Source organism: Temnothorax curvispinosus, unplaced genomic scaffold, assembly GCF_003070985.1.
Source record: "Temnothorax curvispinosus isolate PA1 unplaced genomic scaffold, ASM307098v1 QBEX01001136.1, whole genome shotgun sequence".
NCBI lineage: Eukaryota > Metazoa > Arthropoda > Insecta > Hymenoptera > Formicidae > Temnothorax > Temnothorax curvispinosus.
In genome coordinates, this window is record NW_020210916.1 from 115168 (window position 1) to 133029 (window position 17862).

The 17862-nt window shown below is 37.8% G+C and overlaps 1 protein-coding gene and 1 non-coding gene across 3 annotated transcripts; both read left to right on the forward strand.

Annotated features, from left to right (window-relative positions):
- The first annotated feature begins 769 nt into the window (after positions 1-769).
- LOC112460246 (craniofacial development protein 1) lies at positions 770-4005 on the forward strand. Of its 2 annotated transcripts, none has more exons than XM_025024860.1 (3): positions 770-1199; positions 1628-2008; positions 2517-4005. In XM_025024860.1, exons 2-3 carry the CDS (start codon positions 1657-1659, stop codon positions 3038-3040), a joined length of 876 nt encoding a protein of 291 aa, XP_024880628.1. In that variant the 5' UTR covers positions 770-1199; positions 1628-1656; the 3' UTR covers positions 3041-4005. The 2 variants fall into 2 exon arrangements, with proteins under 2 accessions (XP_024880628.1, XP_024880619.1); XM_025024851.1 differs by having other exon boundaries at positions 771-1083.
- Positions 4006-8631: 4626 nt separating this feature from the next.
- On the forward strand, positions 8632-8794 carry LOC112460283. Its single transcript, XR_003041429.1, has one exon. It is a non-coding gene; the product is annotated as a U1 spliceosomal RNA (small nuclear RNA).
- Positions 8795-17862: the final 9068 nt, after the last annotated feature.

Sequence of the window (17862 nt, forward strand, 5' to 3'; positions counted from 1 at the left end):
GAGAAAAAAATATTGTAGACAGATTTAATATCTTACAATTAGATTAAAATTCTTTGATATAGATATACAGTATCGATTCTTTTTTTTTTAATATAAAAGATCTTTTTGTGGTAATTATAATATTTATTATATCTTTCATCGTTGAGAATAGTGGCTAATAATTACAATTGCGTTTGAAATTCAAACAGAATTTTGTTTTTAACCATAGACGGTCTATATTATAATTTGCATTAGAATTCAAAAGAGAATTCTACTTATAATTTTATATGTCGTACAATGCGAGAAATATTTGAGAAGAATGAAAGTGCATATATATAAAATATATTTAAATATTTAAAAATACCGATACACAAAATATATGTAGTTTTAAAAATACATAGAATGTATATTTAAATATACGTATATCAAAATACGCAGTATATAAAATCAATTTTTTTATCCTAAAAGTTTGATGCGAACCACAGATAGCTGAAATTGAATTTTAAAGGAACAAAAGTAGTTTTTTAAAATTTATTAACATTTTGACAACTTCGATGTCTCTAATTCTTTCACTTGATTAGAAAACATAAAAAAATATCGAACAAAAAAACCGACAAGAAATCTCTCTATTTGAATAAAAAATAAATTTAATTCTAATCGCGATTAGAGGAAACTCGCCAAGTTCAATTCGCACGATCGACAGCGAACGTAATCGCGCTAACTTCACATCGTATTTCTCCGATTCGCTGTAAGATGGCGGCGGTTGTGCCCATAAATGCGAGGTGACGTGCGATGCGATACGTGCCTAGGCGCATTTGCGCGAGTCGAACGGAGTCGAATCGAGTCGAGTGTGTGTCGCGAGGTACCCGTGGCCCCTTTTTCCTCCGCCGAGGTGTTCCTCGCGGATTTTTCGGCCCAGGCCGGTGCTCCACGCCCGGTGCGTGTACGCCGCGGGATCGATCCAGGCCCGCGCCGACGACGATTCATGTACGCGGCGACGAAAACGCCGGATCCGCCGCGTCTCGATGTAACGACATTTCCGGAAGGCGAACCGACGTCCGCTCGCGGAATTTTTGGCACCGACGGCACGCCGTTCAAAAGAACGTGAGTCACGAAATCGCACTGGATATCGCGTTCAGCTACGCCGGGAATCGACTTGTACCGTCTGGTTAAAGAGGTTAAGTTTCGCTACGTTGACGACGCAGCGGAGAAGCGTGGTGGTAATTCGGTAGAATTTTTTATTTGCGAAATTTCTTCTCGGACCTTTGTTCGAGTATTGAACAAAGGAATATCAGTATTAAAGTTAATAGTTCTTATTTGAAATATTGTAGTTTAATAGTGACTAAATTAATGTAAAATGCTTAAATTTTAATTATTAATTGAACACTAATTACCTTTTATGGTATCTAAGATTCTAGGATAATTTAAAAATTATGAAATAAAAAGAAAAAAAATAAATCTTGCATATTAATACTTTATTTTGTCAAATATATTATTATCAATTTAACAAAGGAATGTAGAAGCAATCACGTTTGTAAATTTTGCAAGAAAATATAAAATTTTTTCTCATAATAAAAATGTGTGTCGAGTTATAATGATTATATGACATATTTTTAAATTGATACATACCTTTATCATGTTTTTCTAGGTATCTCTTATACTAATCTCAATTTAAGCATGTCAGAAGAACATCAATTGCCTTCTGATTCGGATGAAGACGACGAAGATTATGTTCCTGATGGCGCTGATTGTGATCCAGTATCCGAAGTAGAGTCGGAAGGCGAAATTGAGAGTGGCCCGGAGGACGAAAATGATGAGAACAAAAGAGATACTGGACGGAAGAGAGGTACAAAGAGATCTAAAGGTCGAAAGAGTAAAAAGGCAAAGCACAGAAGAACCTTAGACGGAGGAAGAACCTTAGAAGAAGGAAGTAAAGAGGAAGAAGAATGTAAAGAGAAGAAAGAGCTCACTGAGGAAGAAGAGAAAAAGAGAGCGGACTCTCTTTGGGCTGATTTCATGAAGGATACAGGTAAAACTTGTGCAAAATATTAATGTAATTGTGAACATGGAATATTACATATTATATAGGCTACGGTCAATGTGACGCTACAAATGCTTTGGAACGTTCTTCTTCTCTTTCTTTCTTCATTGAAAGAAAAGAGAAGAGGAATGCTTCGAAGCATTTGTAGCGTCACGTTGACCTCAGCGACCGCAGCCATTGTTACATAATACATAATGAATATTTTTTAATAGTAAATAGCACTCTAAATAGTACATGTGAAATAATACTTGAAAATTCGTTTATCTTCAGAAAGAACAAAATACAATATGATATATCTACAATGTTATAATATAATTTCTATAATTATATCTGTAATGTTTATAATATGATTTCTGAAGATGCATTTAAATATATTTTTGAGCTTAATACTATTATATTAGAAAACAGTTGATAGGAATGCTAATCCTATGTAAAACAAGGTAATATAATATTTAAAGAGATTCAAACTTGTAATACACATGCATATTTTTTACAGCTGTTGGGAAATCAAAGCCACAGAATTCAATCAATTCAATCAATAAGTCCAAAGAGAGATCGCCACCGATTCAAAAGCCAAAAGTCCAAGAAAAGGTTAAGATAACTAAAGTTTTTGAATTTGCTGGTGAAGAAGTAAAGGTCGAGAAGGAAGTATCGGTTGATTCTGCGGAAGCCAGATTATCGCTTTCCGCGGCCGAAAATTCCGCCGCGAAACCACAGGAATCCACATCTCCCGCGGCCAAAGAACGAGGCGGACGAGGCGGCGCTAAGCGCGTCGGATTAGGCGGCATTTCTTCGGTTCTGGGACAGATCGGAAAAAAGGCCAAAATTAGTACGTTAGAAAAATCTAAATTAGATTGGGACAACTTCAAGAAACAAGAGAACATTGAGGAAGAACTTAATACTCATAACAAAGGCAAGGACGGATATCTAGAGCGGCAAGATTTTCTACAGAGAGCTGATCTACGGCAATTTGAAATCGAGAAACAATTACGGAATTCTGGCAGACGTAGTACACGGTGAATTCGCATTTTCTCGTTTATACGCGTCACTTCCTTCGAGATAGGACGCTGAGATAATAATATCGCGGCAGGAGATATTTACTCGCAGACTTGCCAAACTCGAGCGCTTGCTGCACACGTTTAGCCTAATTTATTCGCGCTACATTTTGAGTAATACGCGGAGGGAGCGTTGCCTCGTTCGACTCGACAATGTGCCGACTACGCTAGCGATCGATGGTTTCTTTGAAGAGGGACCGATCATTCCAGTGTTTTGAGACTCATTTCTCATGCGTACGTAATAATAATAGCTTAAGTTACTTTCAGCGAGCCTTTGTCTCGGCCTGATGACCGCACAGAACTTCGCATCGAAGCAGATTGTTCGAAGCTTTTGACGCTTCTCGGAAAAATTGTGCCCATCTATAGTATATGTCCACAAAATATTTTTTTATTTCATTTCAATGAGACGCGATACGTTTGCATGTGTAGTATGAATATATATACGCAGACATTCTAATAATAACGATTAGAAAGTTATGAGTGAGTACGAAAGAATATATGTTTTAGGTAACATAACAAAATGGTAAAATAATAACATTGATTGACCTCATTCATGACCACTGCCTATGGCACTGTATGTGGAATATTATATTTATAAATGGACCTCCGTAATAGATAATCTAGATTATGTTGAAGCAGGTTGCGGCGATTTTTGTATATCATCTATGTCTTGAATTGTTAGTATAATAAGATAGTACAACACATAAAATACAGACATTGTTACTTTCATGTAATGTATTGTATTAGATAGCAATATCAACATAATACATACATAAGTATACTCAATATCCAATATTAACAATCCTCGATTCAGCTCAGGTTCCTCGATATACCGAATTTGAGATACATTTAGTGTAACTCCACACAAGGACTGCTTTACATTTGTGAATTCTTTAGTAATATTACCGAATAAATTGTCGAAAAGAGAAATGGTATTTGATATTTTCCAAACATCAAAACGGTTGATATTTTTAAAATATCAAAACTTGCGATTAGTCCACAAGCGCAATATAGAACCCGAAAATATTTAAAAAAATTATTGTATATATAATTTTTCTCTTTTTAAATATTTTATTTTATGCACGTATATAAATATATGACAACATTACAATATGGAAAACAATCAGGCGGATAATGGTAAAACTGCTTTTACAATCAATTTTTTTAACAAATTCTTTTTTTAAATTATTCTACAGAAATATTCATATTTTTAATAATATTCTATATTAAAGTTATAAACTTGTAGAATTATTAGACGAATAAAATTCAGATGATTTTATACAACATTGCTTGGAAAGCGTAGATACAGATACAAACATTTTAGAACGTTTTAAACAATTTAAACCATTCGGAATATCAATCCATCCGAAGCTACTAAATTATTGTCTTGTCACCAATCTAATTACGCGAGCACTAAATCTGCCAATTCCTCTGCGAGCAATATTTAACCCTCTGATAATTACGCTCCGTTCTTCACTACAAATTTCGATAATCAAGTAGAAGTCGTTAATGAAACGTTATCGCTTATATAAGAAATATGAATGTGCTAACTTTGGGTTTGCTGGCGATAATTCGCGCGAGTGTTTGAGCGCAGGTTTCCCCTCGCTGGTCGATGGGCCTGCAATACATTTATCCACTTGTGTGTCATTCTTTAATGCGTTTCTGCGTGTCACTCGTTTCGTCTCTTCTTGTCCGTCCTGTAAAAAAAGTTGATGATTCGCAGAAGCGTAACGTTCCATCTTGATACTTTTATGTGTTACTCTTTTTTACTCTTTACGTATCGAGCGTCTTATTTAATAATATATTTTCCGACAAAATAAAATTTACTTTATTAACTTTTTATCTCCAATTTGAAAAAAGGAGCTCGTATTTAGCTCGAAAGAAAGAATAATTGTCAATGTGCGACAAAACGTCATTTGGAATTTAATGTAATGCGGTCATTAGTCATTATATTGTTATTATATTATTGTAGATTAACTTTAACAGAGTAGCATTCGCGATGCGAAGGCATCTCGTGAGACGACGTGCATTTGCAAGCTCTTAGCTCATCCGAGCTGCGACCTCGCGTACAGACGCAAAGCGTCGCGAAACAGTCGTGCCTCGGTCGAGCGCTTTCTCTTTTCGAAGCCTTTTTACGTCGGCGACGCGATCTTCTCCTCCGCCTCTTGCTCCTCTCCGCAGGCGTGCTCTGCAGCAGATTTGCGTGTCCGTGCGAATTTCCGGCCCGAGTACCGCGACGCTCTGCCAAAAATTCACGGGTGAACAATGCGAATCCTCCGGCACGTCGGGCCTGAGGAATCTTTTTTTTAACACGCTTTCTTGTCACCTTCGTGACAGGTACATATTTGCTTCCTCCGATCCCGAGAACCGCCGGAAACTTGTCCGAACGTGTTGGGTCCTGTGCTCGTCGTGCTGCAGACAATTCAAATAAATGCGATGAAGCCTCGTATTTTGACTTATCGGCAACGTAGACGCGTTCAATTCTTTAGTTTGACTCCTTTATGCAGAGTGAATGATGAATGTATAAGTCGCTGAGCTTAGAATAATCCTTTTCTGCACGCTAATATTTAAAAATGTTCGCATATTTCGTTTCTGTTACTCTTGTCTCTTTATTATCCTGAATATTAATACTGCCTAACGGTATCAGATATTAATGCATAGCAGGTACTAAATGTACCAGGATACTCGGCATCTAATGTCGTGTGCTGTTATTTTAATCTAGAAAGGAATCTGGTTGAGTCAGTTAAAGCCGGTACGAAAGACGCAAGATTCTCTCAGGTACGCGGGGAAAGCAAGGTCGAAATTATAAAGAAAGAAGGTTTTGCAATGTCATCATTGAGTATTGAATTTATCATCCGGTGTCTCTCACCGCAACTTTCCTGACGAGTATGTCGAAGTTGAACTTTCGGAGGTTGACCGCGACGACTGGCACTTCTTGCTGAAAATAATTTTTAATTGATTAAGAATATAAGTAAAGTTTTTCTGAAACAATTTAATCTACATTTTTTTACATCGATATTTATTCATTAAATATTTGTCACAAGGAGAACATGTGCTAGCTAAAATTTTATAATTTATACACTGCAGAAGAATCTTTTCATATAATTTTTTTTTTCCGAAAAATGTCAACTATATTAATATTATATAATTTAATGAAAAATATTTTGTTGATATATACAAGGCGTGAATTATTTAGTACTTCTTGCAATTCCTCGACTCGTTAAACGACGTTCTCGAATTTTTTGAGCCATCTCTGGAACGCCTTGACTTCGTACGTTTCTGCTTTCTTTTATTTCGCGACGCGGTAGAATTGTCCGAAGAACTTGGACGTGACGTTGATGGCGGTCTCGGGTCTTTCTCTTTGTTCTTGTATTTGTGACCGCTATCGACGGTAAAGAAAATACTTTCGAGGTACGCGCGAAGTTAAACTGTGTACACGCCGCAGCCTTATCGTAAAACGCGGCATTTCATGAAGATCCTGTGCCCGGTGACGCGGCATTTCGTAAAGAATCCGATTGCGACTTGTCGGCTTTTCATGAACTGACTGGAGGATCCTTCGCGAGATGCTGCGATTCGTGACAAGCTTACAAGAGAGAGACGTGTTCCCGCAGGGATGACTGATCCGCACAGTCATTTGGGTTTAGCGAACCCACGGACCCGAGCTCAATACGCGGCGAACAGTTATTACATTTACATATGTTACATTTTATATATTACACATTTTTCATTCATATACCAGAATTTTTGCAAGCGATAATGCAATATAAACATCTGAGAAAAAATGAAAATGCGACCTACTTTAAAAATAAAGAGAAGAATAAAAATAAAAGCAAGAATCATATTAGATGGAGCAGGATAAAACGAAAAAACTAAAGCTTATATTTTATTTATATTACAATTTTTAAAAGAGAAATATATATGTATGACAAAAATAAAATTTTGAACGCAATATCATATATAATTAAGCAATTTTATAATCATGTATATAGTTTCTTGTATTAACGCTGTTTCTTATTCGTAACTTATATATAGTTTCTTTCCTTACGTTACACTCTTTTTATTTCCAATGCACTTTGGATTGCGGCATTGTCTCGGCATTTCCGATTCATCCGGCTAAAACTCGCATTTTTCTCAATCGATAACCTGCTGTGATTTTCAAGAATGCTAAAATAAATAAGACTGTATAGCTAAGATAAATAAGACTGTATAGACGTAATGACATTATTTGATTTATGAAATATGTTACCGGTACAATACTGCATATTTTTCAAGCATTTTTTATCTTTTCACATTAGGAAAAAATTGATTAAATATGACAGCCTCTTTATTTTCGTTTCTGCGAGGTTATACACATTTTACAGCTTTCTTTAATCGTGATCGAGAGAAACTTATTCGATTTTCGTACCAAATTAAATTTTAACCTATATGCATGGCACAAAAGGTGCACATTTTCGATCGTTGCATCTTTGCGCCTAACTTCAACTAAAGATGTCAAAAAAAAAAAAATGAATGAAAAACTTTTATCAAGCGCTTTAATTTTTTTTTCTTCCATATCGTCATAATTTTACATGCTGTTTCTTATAACGACGAAAATTTCTTATTATGATTGCATTAGTCAATCTGGTAATAATAATTGCTATTCAGCTACAAAAATAGTTTTAGCCTTTCGAGGGAATGACGAGGCGCTGCTCAGTTTTGCAGGGAAGCTCGCGGTTACGCTCGCGATGAGTATCGAACGTATTCTCGCCCGCGCGCGTTGCAACCGGCAGTATCGACGCCAGACTGGCGGCCGTTAGTCCGCGGCCTTGCCATCGGCGATTTATTCACCGGTCGGAATACCGAGAAGATTTCTTCCTTCGGCACGTTGCGTTTATTCTGGATCGCGTGAACGCTCTATTCTCGCCCTTTCGAAACTCTCCAATTAATCCACGTCATCGTCTCTTCCACCAGACTTTTCCTTTTCCTTGTTGTGAAACGAAAAATGCAAATTATATTGTTTTATAAATAAAATTTATATAATAATATTTTAATATAATTTTTATAACAAAAATATAAATATAAATAATTTAGAAAATTATATATATATATATATAATAATATATTTATAATAAATAAATATATATATGTATATATATGTATATATATATATATATATATATATATATATAATTAAAAGATTATTACACAAGTAAAATTTATATAATAATATTGTAGTAATATACATATATACATATACATATAAATATGTATATATATTATATATTTTTTTATACATTTTACATCATATATAAATTATACACAATATTTTTATAATATATTTGTACGGTTTTAACCCCTTTTAATGCTCCCTTTGGTCAATTCCGTAAAAACTCTTGCGCAAGACCTGTTACTGTTACCATTCACGTGTTTCCACTCTGTTGGACCATCCCCTCCGTAGCTGTGCCGGGACCAGATGGTTCGAATGTTTCACGCTACGTGGCGCACGCAAACCAGTTTATCTCGTGTTTAAAATTCAACATCGAACCTTATAAGAGGACTCGAGCGACGGCGAGAAGCATACTTACCTGGCGTAGAGGTTACCGTGATCATGAAGGCGGTTCCTCCAGGGCGAGGCTCTTCCATTGCACTAAGGTTAGGGCTGACCCTTGCGAATATCCCTAATGTGGATATCTCGGACGTATAATTTTTGGTAGTCGGGACTGCGTTCGCGCTATCCCGGAATAATATAATTACAAAAATAATACTCTTGTTCTCTTGTACTGAACTAGTGCAGCGAAAACGAACAAGCATTAATATATATCTTCGATCAAAACAGTCTAAACTTAGACTTATCTACAAGTCATGATTAGGTTTCAGAGTATATTCTGACTCTCAATGGTACGTAAGATAGAGCAGAGCCAGAATTTACGTGTTATAAAATATCTAAAATTTTACTAGATTCTCAAGAACTTTTAAGGTAACTATTTTTAGATTGAACAATGATACAGAGATGTGTAAAATGGGTACCTATTTAAAATAACAAATGCAAAATAGCTGGAATCTTTCCATTTAAAAACGCAAAATACAAAATTCTTTTTAAATACCCATTTAAAATAGGAAATGGAAAATATTCCATTGTATTTTTAACTTGATGTTTTTAAATAAAAATGATTTTTTAAATATTTATATTGTTATATTTACTTATATCTTTAAACTCTTATTTTTTATTATTTATCCATCCGGATAAATGGTATTTTTCTCTCTAACTGATAACAGTGTTTCATTTATTATTATTGCTTATTATTTATATTTATATTTACTTTTTATTATCATTTTTGATACTTAAATTATTTCTTTTAATATAAACTTAAATTACAAAAATTGAATTACATAAACATTTACATATGGGATTACAAAAAAAATGAATTTTAAATGCAAAATACAAAATAGGCATTTTACATTTAAATGCATCTATTTCAAATAATGCACATCTCTGACAATAAAGATGTAAAAACGATGATCAACAGTTTAGAATCGAGCTTCTTCCTTACGAAACATTTCTTCATAGATGCTTATTATTTACTTTCGAAAGGTTCAGTCAGGCGTCAGGCTCGCAACTGCGTCGCGCGAACGCGAGCAAAACAAAACGTTACAGGCGTCAAGGTTTAAATTTAAACTCGCTTTATATCCCTCGTAATTCCCGCAGGATGTTCTTTGTACGAAGTACACAAGTTCGCGACGACGCGAACGCGAGCGTGGATACAGCCCGTGAAAATTCTCCGGCTATTTTAAGCGGTATACGGGAGTCGAGAGGAAGACGATAAGGGCGGAGAGACGCGCTGCGATTTGCACGCGAACGCACGGCATTGGCGGCTGGGATAATAAATCTTAATTGAACGCAATTTTCCAATTAACGATCTAGCAAATCGAATTTAACTCGAGCGTCGTGAGCGCCGAGTGATAATTGACATCTCCGTACGCAGGTGTATATGCGTATAACAGAATGCTTTGCTGCGAGCCTGAACTGAATTAGCCCACGGTGCACAATTCCATTTCCCGTCTTCTCGAGGTAGCTAACGCTCAGCTTAACCCTCAGCTATCGTAATATTCCAATTATACAGGCTGTCAGGTCCGCATAATATTTATTTTTTCATTGGCTACGCGGTAATTCTAAGAGCGAGCAGATATGGCAATCATTCTTAATTAAGTTTGATAGGAAAAAAAGTGCAAATGCACGCAATAATGTATGGAACAAGAACATGTGTTTAATTATCGAGTTTTTTTCCTATGTTAACAAAAAAAAAATATTATCTACTACATCTTTCGCATTAAAGTGAGTGATAAATCACTTTGTGACGCGAGTACAAGGTCCGACGAAACTTTTGCGGTTTATATAGGAAGTCTTACGCGAGCGTAAGATTTATTAATAGCATCTTGACAGATCGTCATAATTGTTGGCGATGAAAAAAAACCGAGACGTCTTCTCCTCTTGATAGAAGTTTCCGCTCCGTCCTGGCAGACGGTAGACTCGTCGTTTTACGGGCAAAGTGGATCGTCGATTCCTCCTTCGGCTCGCATTTGCATAATTGGGAATATTTCATTTTCCCCTCTCGCGGGGTACATAAGTGCAGTCGAGGACTGCGCGGGATGAAGATAATTGATGCTCCAGTGGCTGCGTTCCTCTGGGCATCGCGATTCCTGGCTCGCGTCTAGCTCTCGCGAATTCGCGCAAGGCAGACGACTGGCACTCTGCTCGCAAAGGCGAGGAAGCGCTCGGGGATCTGTCCTCATCGGTGCCGATCATTCACGCGGCGTAGAAATTCCCTCCGCGAATTGTCTGGCTAGGATATAGAGGCGTCCGGGCGAGATGAAGGATCGACCCCGACGCGATCGTTCGTCACTCCGCGACGGATAATTTCAATCGGAAGCGCTGACGCAGGGATTCTGTGTACAATGGACTGCGTATATACGGTATATTGTGTTCTAATATATGACGAACTCGAAATTCTATGGGGCAAATTACGCAAATTATTTAACCCTAACGTAATATTAATGTAACGGAGTTATAATGATTTTTTTTTAGTAAATAAATTTTTTCCCTGTCTAACAGACTGACTATCCGTTTTCCAAATTAATCGCGATAGATTGTTTGGAAGTTAATTTCCCCTGGGAGAATTGCGGATATCAGGTAAATTGCGAAATTGTATCCACACATTTGGGAATGTCGGCCCGCGTTTAAATTAATCCTATACGTATTCGCCTCGACGTTAATTTCGGAAATCGATATATGCTTCGTTTATATACGCCGACGATGCTCGCCGAGGCTCTGCAGCGGGCATTGACTGGTCCATTCACCGTTGTGCCGGACAAAAAGAGATTGATCCACTCAAAAATGCGGAGGGGCACTCGTGCCTAAAAGCACTTGTAACTCGGTATGCGGCTCAATTACACGAAAGAAACGTGGCGCAAATTAATGGGAAGCGAAGCGCGGAGCGACCGGGATCGAGGGGGGGAAAAAAAATGAGACACGAGAATGAGACGATGTCGTTGAACTTCCTTTCTGGGGTATATTTTTGTCGACAAATTGATTGTATCGGATAAAACGTCCGAGAGAACGCGATGCAGATAACGTAAAAGCCGATTTATCCCGTTTGAAGTAAAATATTTTTAAGTAAGAGTTTCCCATTTCCGCTTTTTCTTTCGAGGATTTATTCGAAAGAAATCGATTTCCCAAAGGCTATTAACGCGAAACGTTCTTTTGTTATTCAGAGTTATACTTTATGCACTGAGATAATAAGTAAGTCGTCAGTCTCGATGAAGCAGCGCTTTGTGCGCAATGTGATATGTCAATATTTGGACACTTTGTTAGTCCGACGATGGAGTTGCAAGCGCTCTTTAGCATCGCATACATTCCAACAGAATGAGTCATGTCAACAGATACACTTTGTATTACATTGAAGAGTGATGTGTACTTTCATAAACTATAAGTACATTATTAATTTTCTGATTCTTATTATTTTAGACGGATTATTTATATACATAATGTTTGAAACTTTTTTTATAAGCACGATATGTACATTAGATAAATACTTGTATGTCATTAAGATATTTGGTATAATTTATTATAATTAAATAACTTTGTTTTATTTTATTATATTTCGAATTATATTAACTGTGCATAAATTTAAGATCGTAGGGGACAATTGACTGATGAATGTGACTGAATTAAATTTTGAATTAAATTATAACTCGAAAACTCGTGAAAATGCCGGAGTCGTGAATTTTCGATGTCGCGACGCGGCGATTTCTAATTGCGTTTACGTAAGGAAAAGCGATACTCTCGCCTCGACCGCGACGTCGGGCAACGACCTCCGACATTGACCGAGGTCATTTCAGCTCCGCGCGGCAAAGCGAAGCTCATCCGCGCGACGCGTCGTTTTTCAAAGACCGCGCGTTTGCTTTCTTTTTCCTCACACTCGTCCACCAAACCCGTCCTCGCACCCTTCGTGAAAACGATCCCTCGCCGTCTAAGAGTTTCCCTTCTGCGGAAAAACATGCGGCAGGAAGATTCTCGGTTTCTTTACTCCCTCGCTTCGGGCTCCTCCTTCGTCTTCTGTCTTCCTCCGTTGGGAACGACCATGTTTTATGGATGCACTTCAGGATCTCTCACGACGCCATCGCTCCCTGAATATTTATTCGTTTATTTATTTGATCCAAATTGCCAGAAGCCTGCTGGTGTAGCATGATATTCTTACCAGTCATTCGTAAGAATTTATTTCTTTCTATTTATTTGTATAACTATTGCTCGCACGTGTAAGTAAAATCTATTACAACGTGTAGCATTTTCAAAAACAATGTATAGACAGCGAAACATTCATTTTTATTTTCTTTAGAAACATGTCTTTCCATTTATCACAATAACAACGAACCTGCTTGCTGCACAGCAACGAAATCAATCTTACTGTTTATCCATTGACTGTAATTCGCAATCACTACGACGAATGGATATAATGCAAATGACAGACCGATTTAGAATCACTCATCTGTGGAAGTCGACTGTGAATTATTCCGGAAGCTGAGCGTTCGACGATGCGAATAAAAGGTTGATCTCGCTGGCAGAGCGCAGGATGTAGGTCGTAGAAAGTTGCGCGCGAGGAAAGTAGCTCGCGATTTTAATTTAAGCCATTGGTTTATGCATGTGAGTTAGGACGGTAAAGGGCAACTCTCCGTGGATTTTCGAAATGAAAATTTTAAACTGAAATTCGGGAAAAATCGGTTTCCATAAAATGAGACAAATATAAAGTAAAAGATGAAACGATCTAAAAATAAAAAATTTACGTTTGCGTATATATAAATTTAAGTAAATAATATATAGCGCGGAGTATATATATATATATATATATATATATATATATATATATGAAAATTGCTCGAGATAAAAATAACATCATGCAGTAAAAATAGTTTATTAACGCATTTGCATATATCTAAAATTTTTATTAAGGATATAGTTATCTTCAGATAGAACATATATTATGCATATAAAATTTCTCTGGTCTCTCTAACCTGCATATATAATAATATATCGAGATTGATAAGCATATAATAAGTACCTCGTAACTATAGCGTTTCTACGAAAAGGCATATCGCTAAGAGATTATTAGGTGTGCTACCTTTCAGATGCAAATATTCTTATCAGATAAGAGAGAGTGAAAAAGAGAATGCACTCTAAGAAGAAAAATACGTTCCCATTGCATCGGCATTTGTAAAACCGCAAAATTTATTGCAAAGTTGCAATAAATATTAACGTAAACATTGACTCAATAGACGACGTTTTATGAATCGGCGCTATTCACGTTTAGCTTTAATTTTAAACGATCAATGAATTTTAACAATTTCCAATAAATGTGGAATGTCAACGAAGTTAAGCTGAAAGAGAGAGAGAGACTATAATATGGCATCGGTATTTATATTGCGGTCTTATATTGCGTCACTGAATTCGTACATTTCGTCGTCGGTGGAAAGCAGCGACTCATCCCGGTAAGAAACATCCCGAAGTCGTCATCTGGCATTGGCATTAATGGAGATTCATTCACTGTGACTCATGTCTCGTGTGGTGATGTAGCCAGTTTACTTATCACTTTAAACAGGTGTGGCGTGTGGAAATTCCGTTCCGCTGTTAGTCAATTTTTAACGCCTTTATCCAAAATTTGCCTGCTTTTAGTAATTTTAACCCGTGGTTTACCAGTATTACTGTCGTTAAACGATATGCTACGCTATTTATGTTGTACAATGTTTTATTTAATATTTATATTGAAAATTTCACGATATTACAACGGCTAACGCCATTTAATAATAATATAATAATTTAATAATAATATAATGTAACTTGTATAAGCAAAATATACATTTAATGAATAAATTATCGCCATCAAAGTAAACAATTTGGAATTTTTAATATAATTAATTTAACGTAGTAATTTACGTGACACTCTATAATGTAACACACATTTACTTTAATTTTACAATGTGTTTCCCGCTGGCATCACGAAATACATTTTGAATACAAAAAACATTTTGTCACACAGACATTTAAATTAATCCTGCTATTTAACACTCTTAACGATTATATCGGTAATTGCAGAATTTAAATCGTATTTAAAATTCAATACGTTAATTAACGCATGTGATATCCTGCGTGAGAATTTACAGAAGTGACAACACGCGTCACGATCTGTCGTCCGGTGTTCTCATAAAATTTTCCGAACTGTTCGACGGACATAAATTGCCCATCGCGATATGGTGCGAGACACATTATCGTTATTCCCGCCTTATGTTTCTGGCATTTCGAGGCATTCTGTGGAGACGGCGTGGAAAAGAGAATAATATAATGGGCCATGGTCCTTGGAGGGACCGGTTGACGTAACCGGTCCACACTATTTTTAACCGCGTACGTCCTTTTGTTTCACTTTTTTCTGGCGCTCCCGTCTTTATTTCCATCTTTGCACACTCTCGCCTTCCTACGCACATCCATGTAAATAAAGAGAAACGTTCTACTTTTCTCTTTTCTTTCTTTGTAGTTTAAAAAGGCAGATATTACATATATATGTATATCAATGCTTTTAATCTATATCATAAGTAGAATGTTATATACATATAAAATTATACACCGCGTCTCTAAATTTTTTAAAAGAGAAAATTTAAAAAACCTTTAAGGGTTTATTAACGCAGAAAAGAAAACAAGAGCTATTTTCAAGAATTTGAGGTATTTTTCTCTAACCATGTCAATGGACACGCGTATATGGACATTGCTGTGAACTTGTAGTATAGACGCTTGAAAAAACATTCTCGCACGCATATGTTGATCAAAAATAGCCGGCATGTTTGATTCAAAAACATTCGATCAGGAATTTCGGACATGAGCAGCGCAATGCAAACAGCCGACCGAAAAATGTGGGCAAGAAGGTCGATAAATTCAAGAACATTGCATGTATTAAGCACAGTTAGAAATACAGTTTTACCTCGGTGGAGGCGGCATCGGGAGAGAAAGGAATTTGTCATTTACCAGGCAGCTTTAGGTACAACCATTACCGCGGCAACCGTTACACGACGAATACAAACGAGAGCGTCACGTACAGAGAGTCCAATTTGCGAAGAAAACGCGTGGAATTTCTGTTTTGTTGATTCGTTGTCGCATATATTGTACCTGCATATAATCGCAAAACCAAACGTGAGAAACTGATTTTACTCGAAAAATATAACGGACTCGAAGAATATTTAAAATACTTCGTTTAAGACATGTTTCATTGAAGGAAATCGCATCAATCGTGACTACAGCATCCCGCTGTATCGTCATCTCTATCGATAGTTCATTGCTCATTAATGTCCATTTCTAGTATTTCTTACTTTTTATCCGTTTTTAGTTCAAAAAATTAGAAAAAAGTCAATTAAATCGAGATTAAAGTCAATCTACATTAGAAATGGACATAAGATGCTAAAAATTCTTAGAGCCTTGGAACAGAATTGATGTAAAAGTGCACAGAATAAAAGAAGTACCAAATCAAAACTTATATTATTAAATTAACTATTCATTGTTTCGTATATATGCAACAATCTATAATTCTTATAAAAGTTTCAACTTTTTATTTTAACTTTTCTTTCTTAGATGAACTATACATATAAAATATATATACCTTCAAGCAAGTTTTCTTCGTTTAACGCAATATAATCTTATATCAAGATTTCCGTTAAAACTAAAGATATTTTCAAATCAAAATTCAAAAACATTCTTTTTTTTTCTGTGTATCGCGCATATACTGTGCAACTTTTTCAATCTGCCACAAGCCCACTTGCCACTAATTCGTGTTAGATTATTCAAGACTTCTGCACGATTTCGTACGCCACGCGTTCGGCCTTTAAATAATAAATCACAACAGCTTCAAATAATAAATATGCAAAAACGGAAGAGAGGAAGAAACATTTCCGAAACGCCGCGCGGCGTTGGCGCGTACGCGAGGGGGATGACAGCCGCTCGGGCGTCTCCGGCCGGCGGCGTTCGGCCGCGCTCGGCGTCACTCGGCGGCGCTCGGCTCGCGCAGCTACACCGCCCGGACGGGCCGGAACCGTCAGTCCCGCGCACACTCTCCAAGCGTGAGCATACGTTTCGCGTCTCGCCATCTCCCCAGCGCTTCTCTACGCTTACCACCGGGAAAGAATTCACCCCGGATCCCCGACCGCCGCCGCGACGCGCACGTTGTCTCGAAGCGTCGGCGAAACGGTCGCGAGTTTCGGCGAGTGCCGCGAGTGAATTCGGCGACGTCGGTACAGTGGCGAAAACTCAACGAACGCCAAAGAGAAAGGGCGGCGAAAGCGAGAAAGAGAGATAGAGACAGAGAGAGAGAGTGAGTGAGACGAGGACAGTCGGATTGCGGCTCGTGATCGATCTCCACAGTGTGTACTACCGTCAAGGTGTTTTCTTTCCGCGGCCCCCCGACGCCGATCTTTATTATGTCACCGGCCGCGCGTGCCGGTGGACCGCTCTGATTCGAGGAACTCGCCAAGGCACGCAAGAACGCCCGCCGCACGATGCTGCCGCAGACACCTGACATCATCCCGACTACGCTGAACCAGGTAAGTGGTGGCGGTGGCGGTGGCGGTGGCGGTGGCGGCCTGGCGGCGGCGATGCGTTTCGGCGTTCCGGAGGCTGCCGGTTGCCGGTCTCTCGCCGCGATTGGAGAGCCGGTGGAATATTTCGTTGGGTTCAAATCTCCGCGAGGCGCGGCGATGTGTTTCGGCGAGAGACGCCGAAAAGTCCGTTCCATGTTTCCCCGCGATGATTTTCGCGTTTTCGCGCGAATCATGAGTTATTCTCGCGACCGTGTGTATCTCTGTGTTATCTCCGGTGGAGAGGCGGGGTCTCTTCGACGGCGTCATGGAGCACGTCCCTTCGGCGTTTTGAAAATGAATCGCGCTGGAACGCGCGATATTTGATGAAGGGAAGTTCGCCTCTCGCCCCGGGTCCCAGAGCGCCACGTACATGTCTCGTTAATCTTTTATGACGAAGGTCACTGAAAATTATTATTTCATTTCGTTGAAACTCACGCGCCTCCGCTTCGTTCCATGCTTTTCCCCGTGTCAGTAATAAAAGGTCCTGAACAATAATACGGGGTAATGTCGTAATGTTTACTCTTAAGTGCGCAGCTTTAATGCAAAGCGGCTTTTCGATGCTCCGTGTACTCTCTTTTATGCACTGTTAAGGTAATCCTAAAGCCGTGATCCTAACCGGTTTTTTTCTTAGCACTAATCTTT

Coding starts and splice junctions, on each gene's coding strand:
- LOC112460246 (XM_025024860.1), top strand. CDS start 1,657: ATGTCAGAAGAACATCAATTGCCTTCTGATTCGGATGAAGACGACGAA. Junction 2,009..2,516: donor TGATTTCATGAAGGATACAG/GTAAAACTTGTG, acceptor TATTTTTTACAG/CTGTTGGGAAATCAAAGCCA.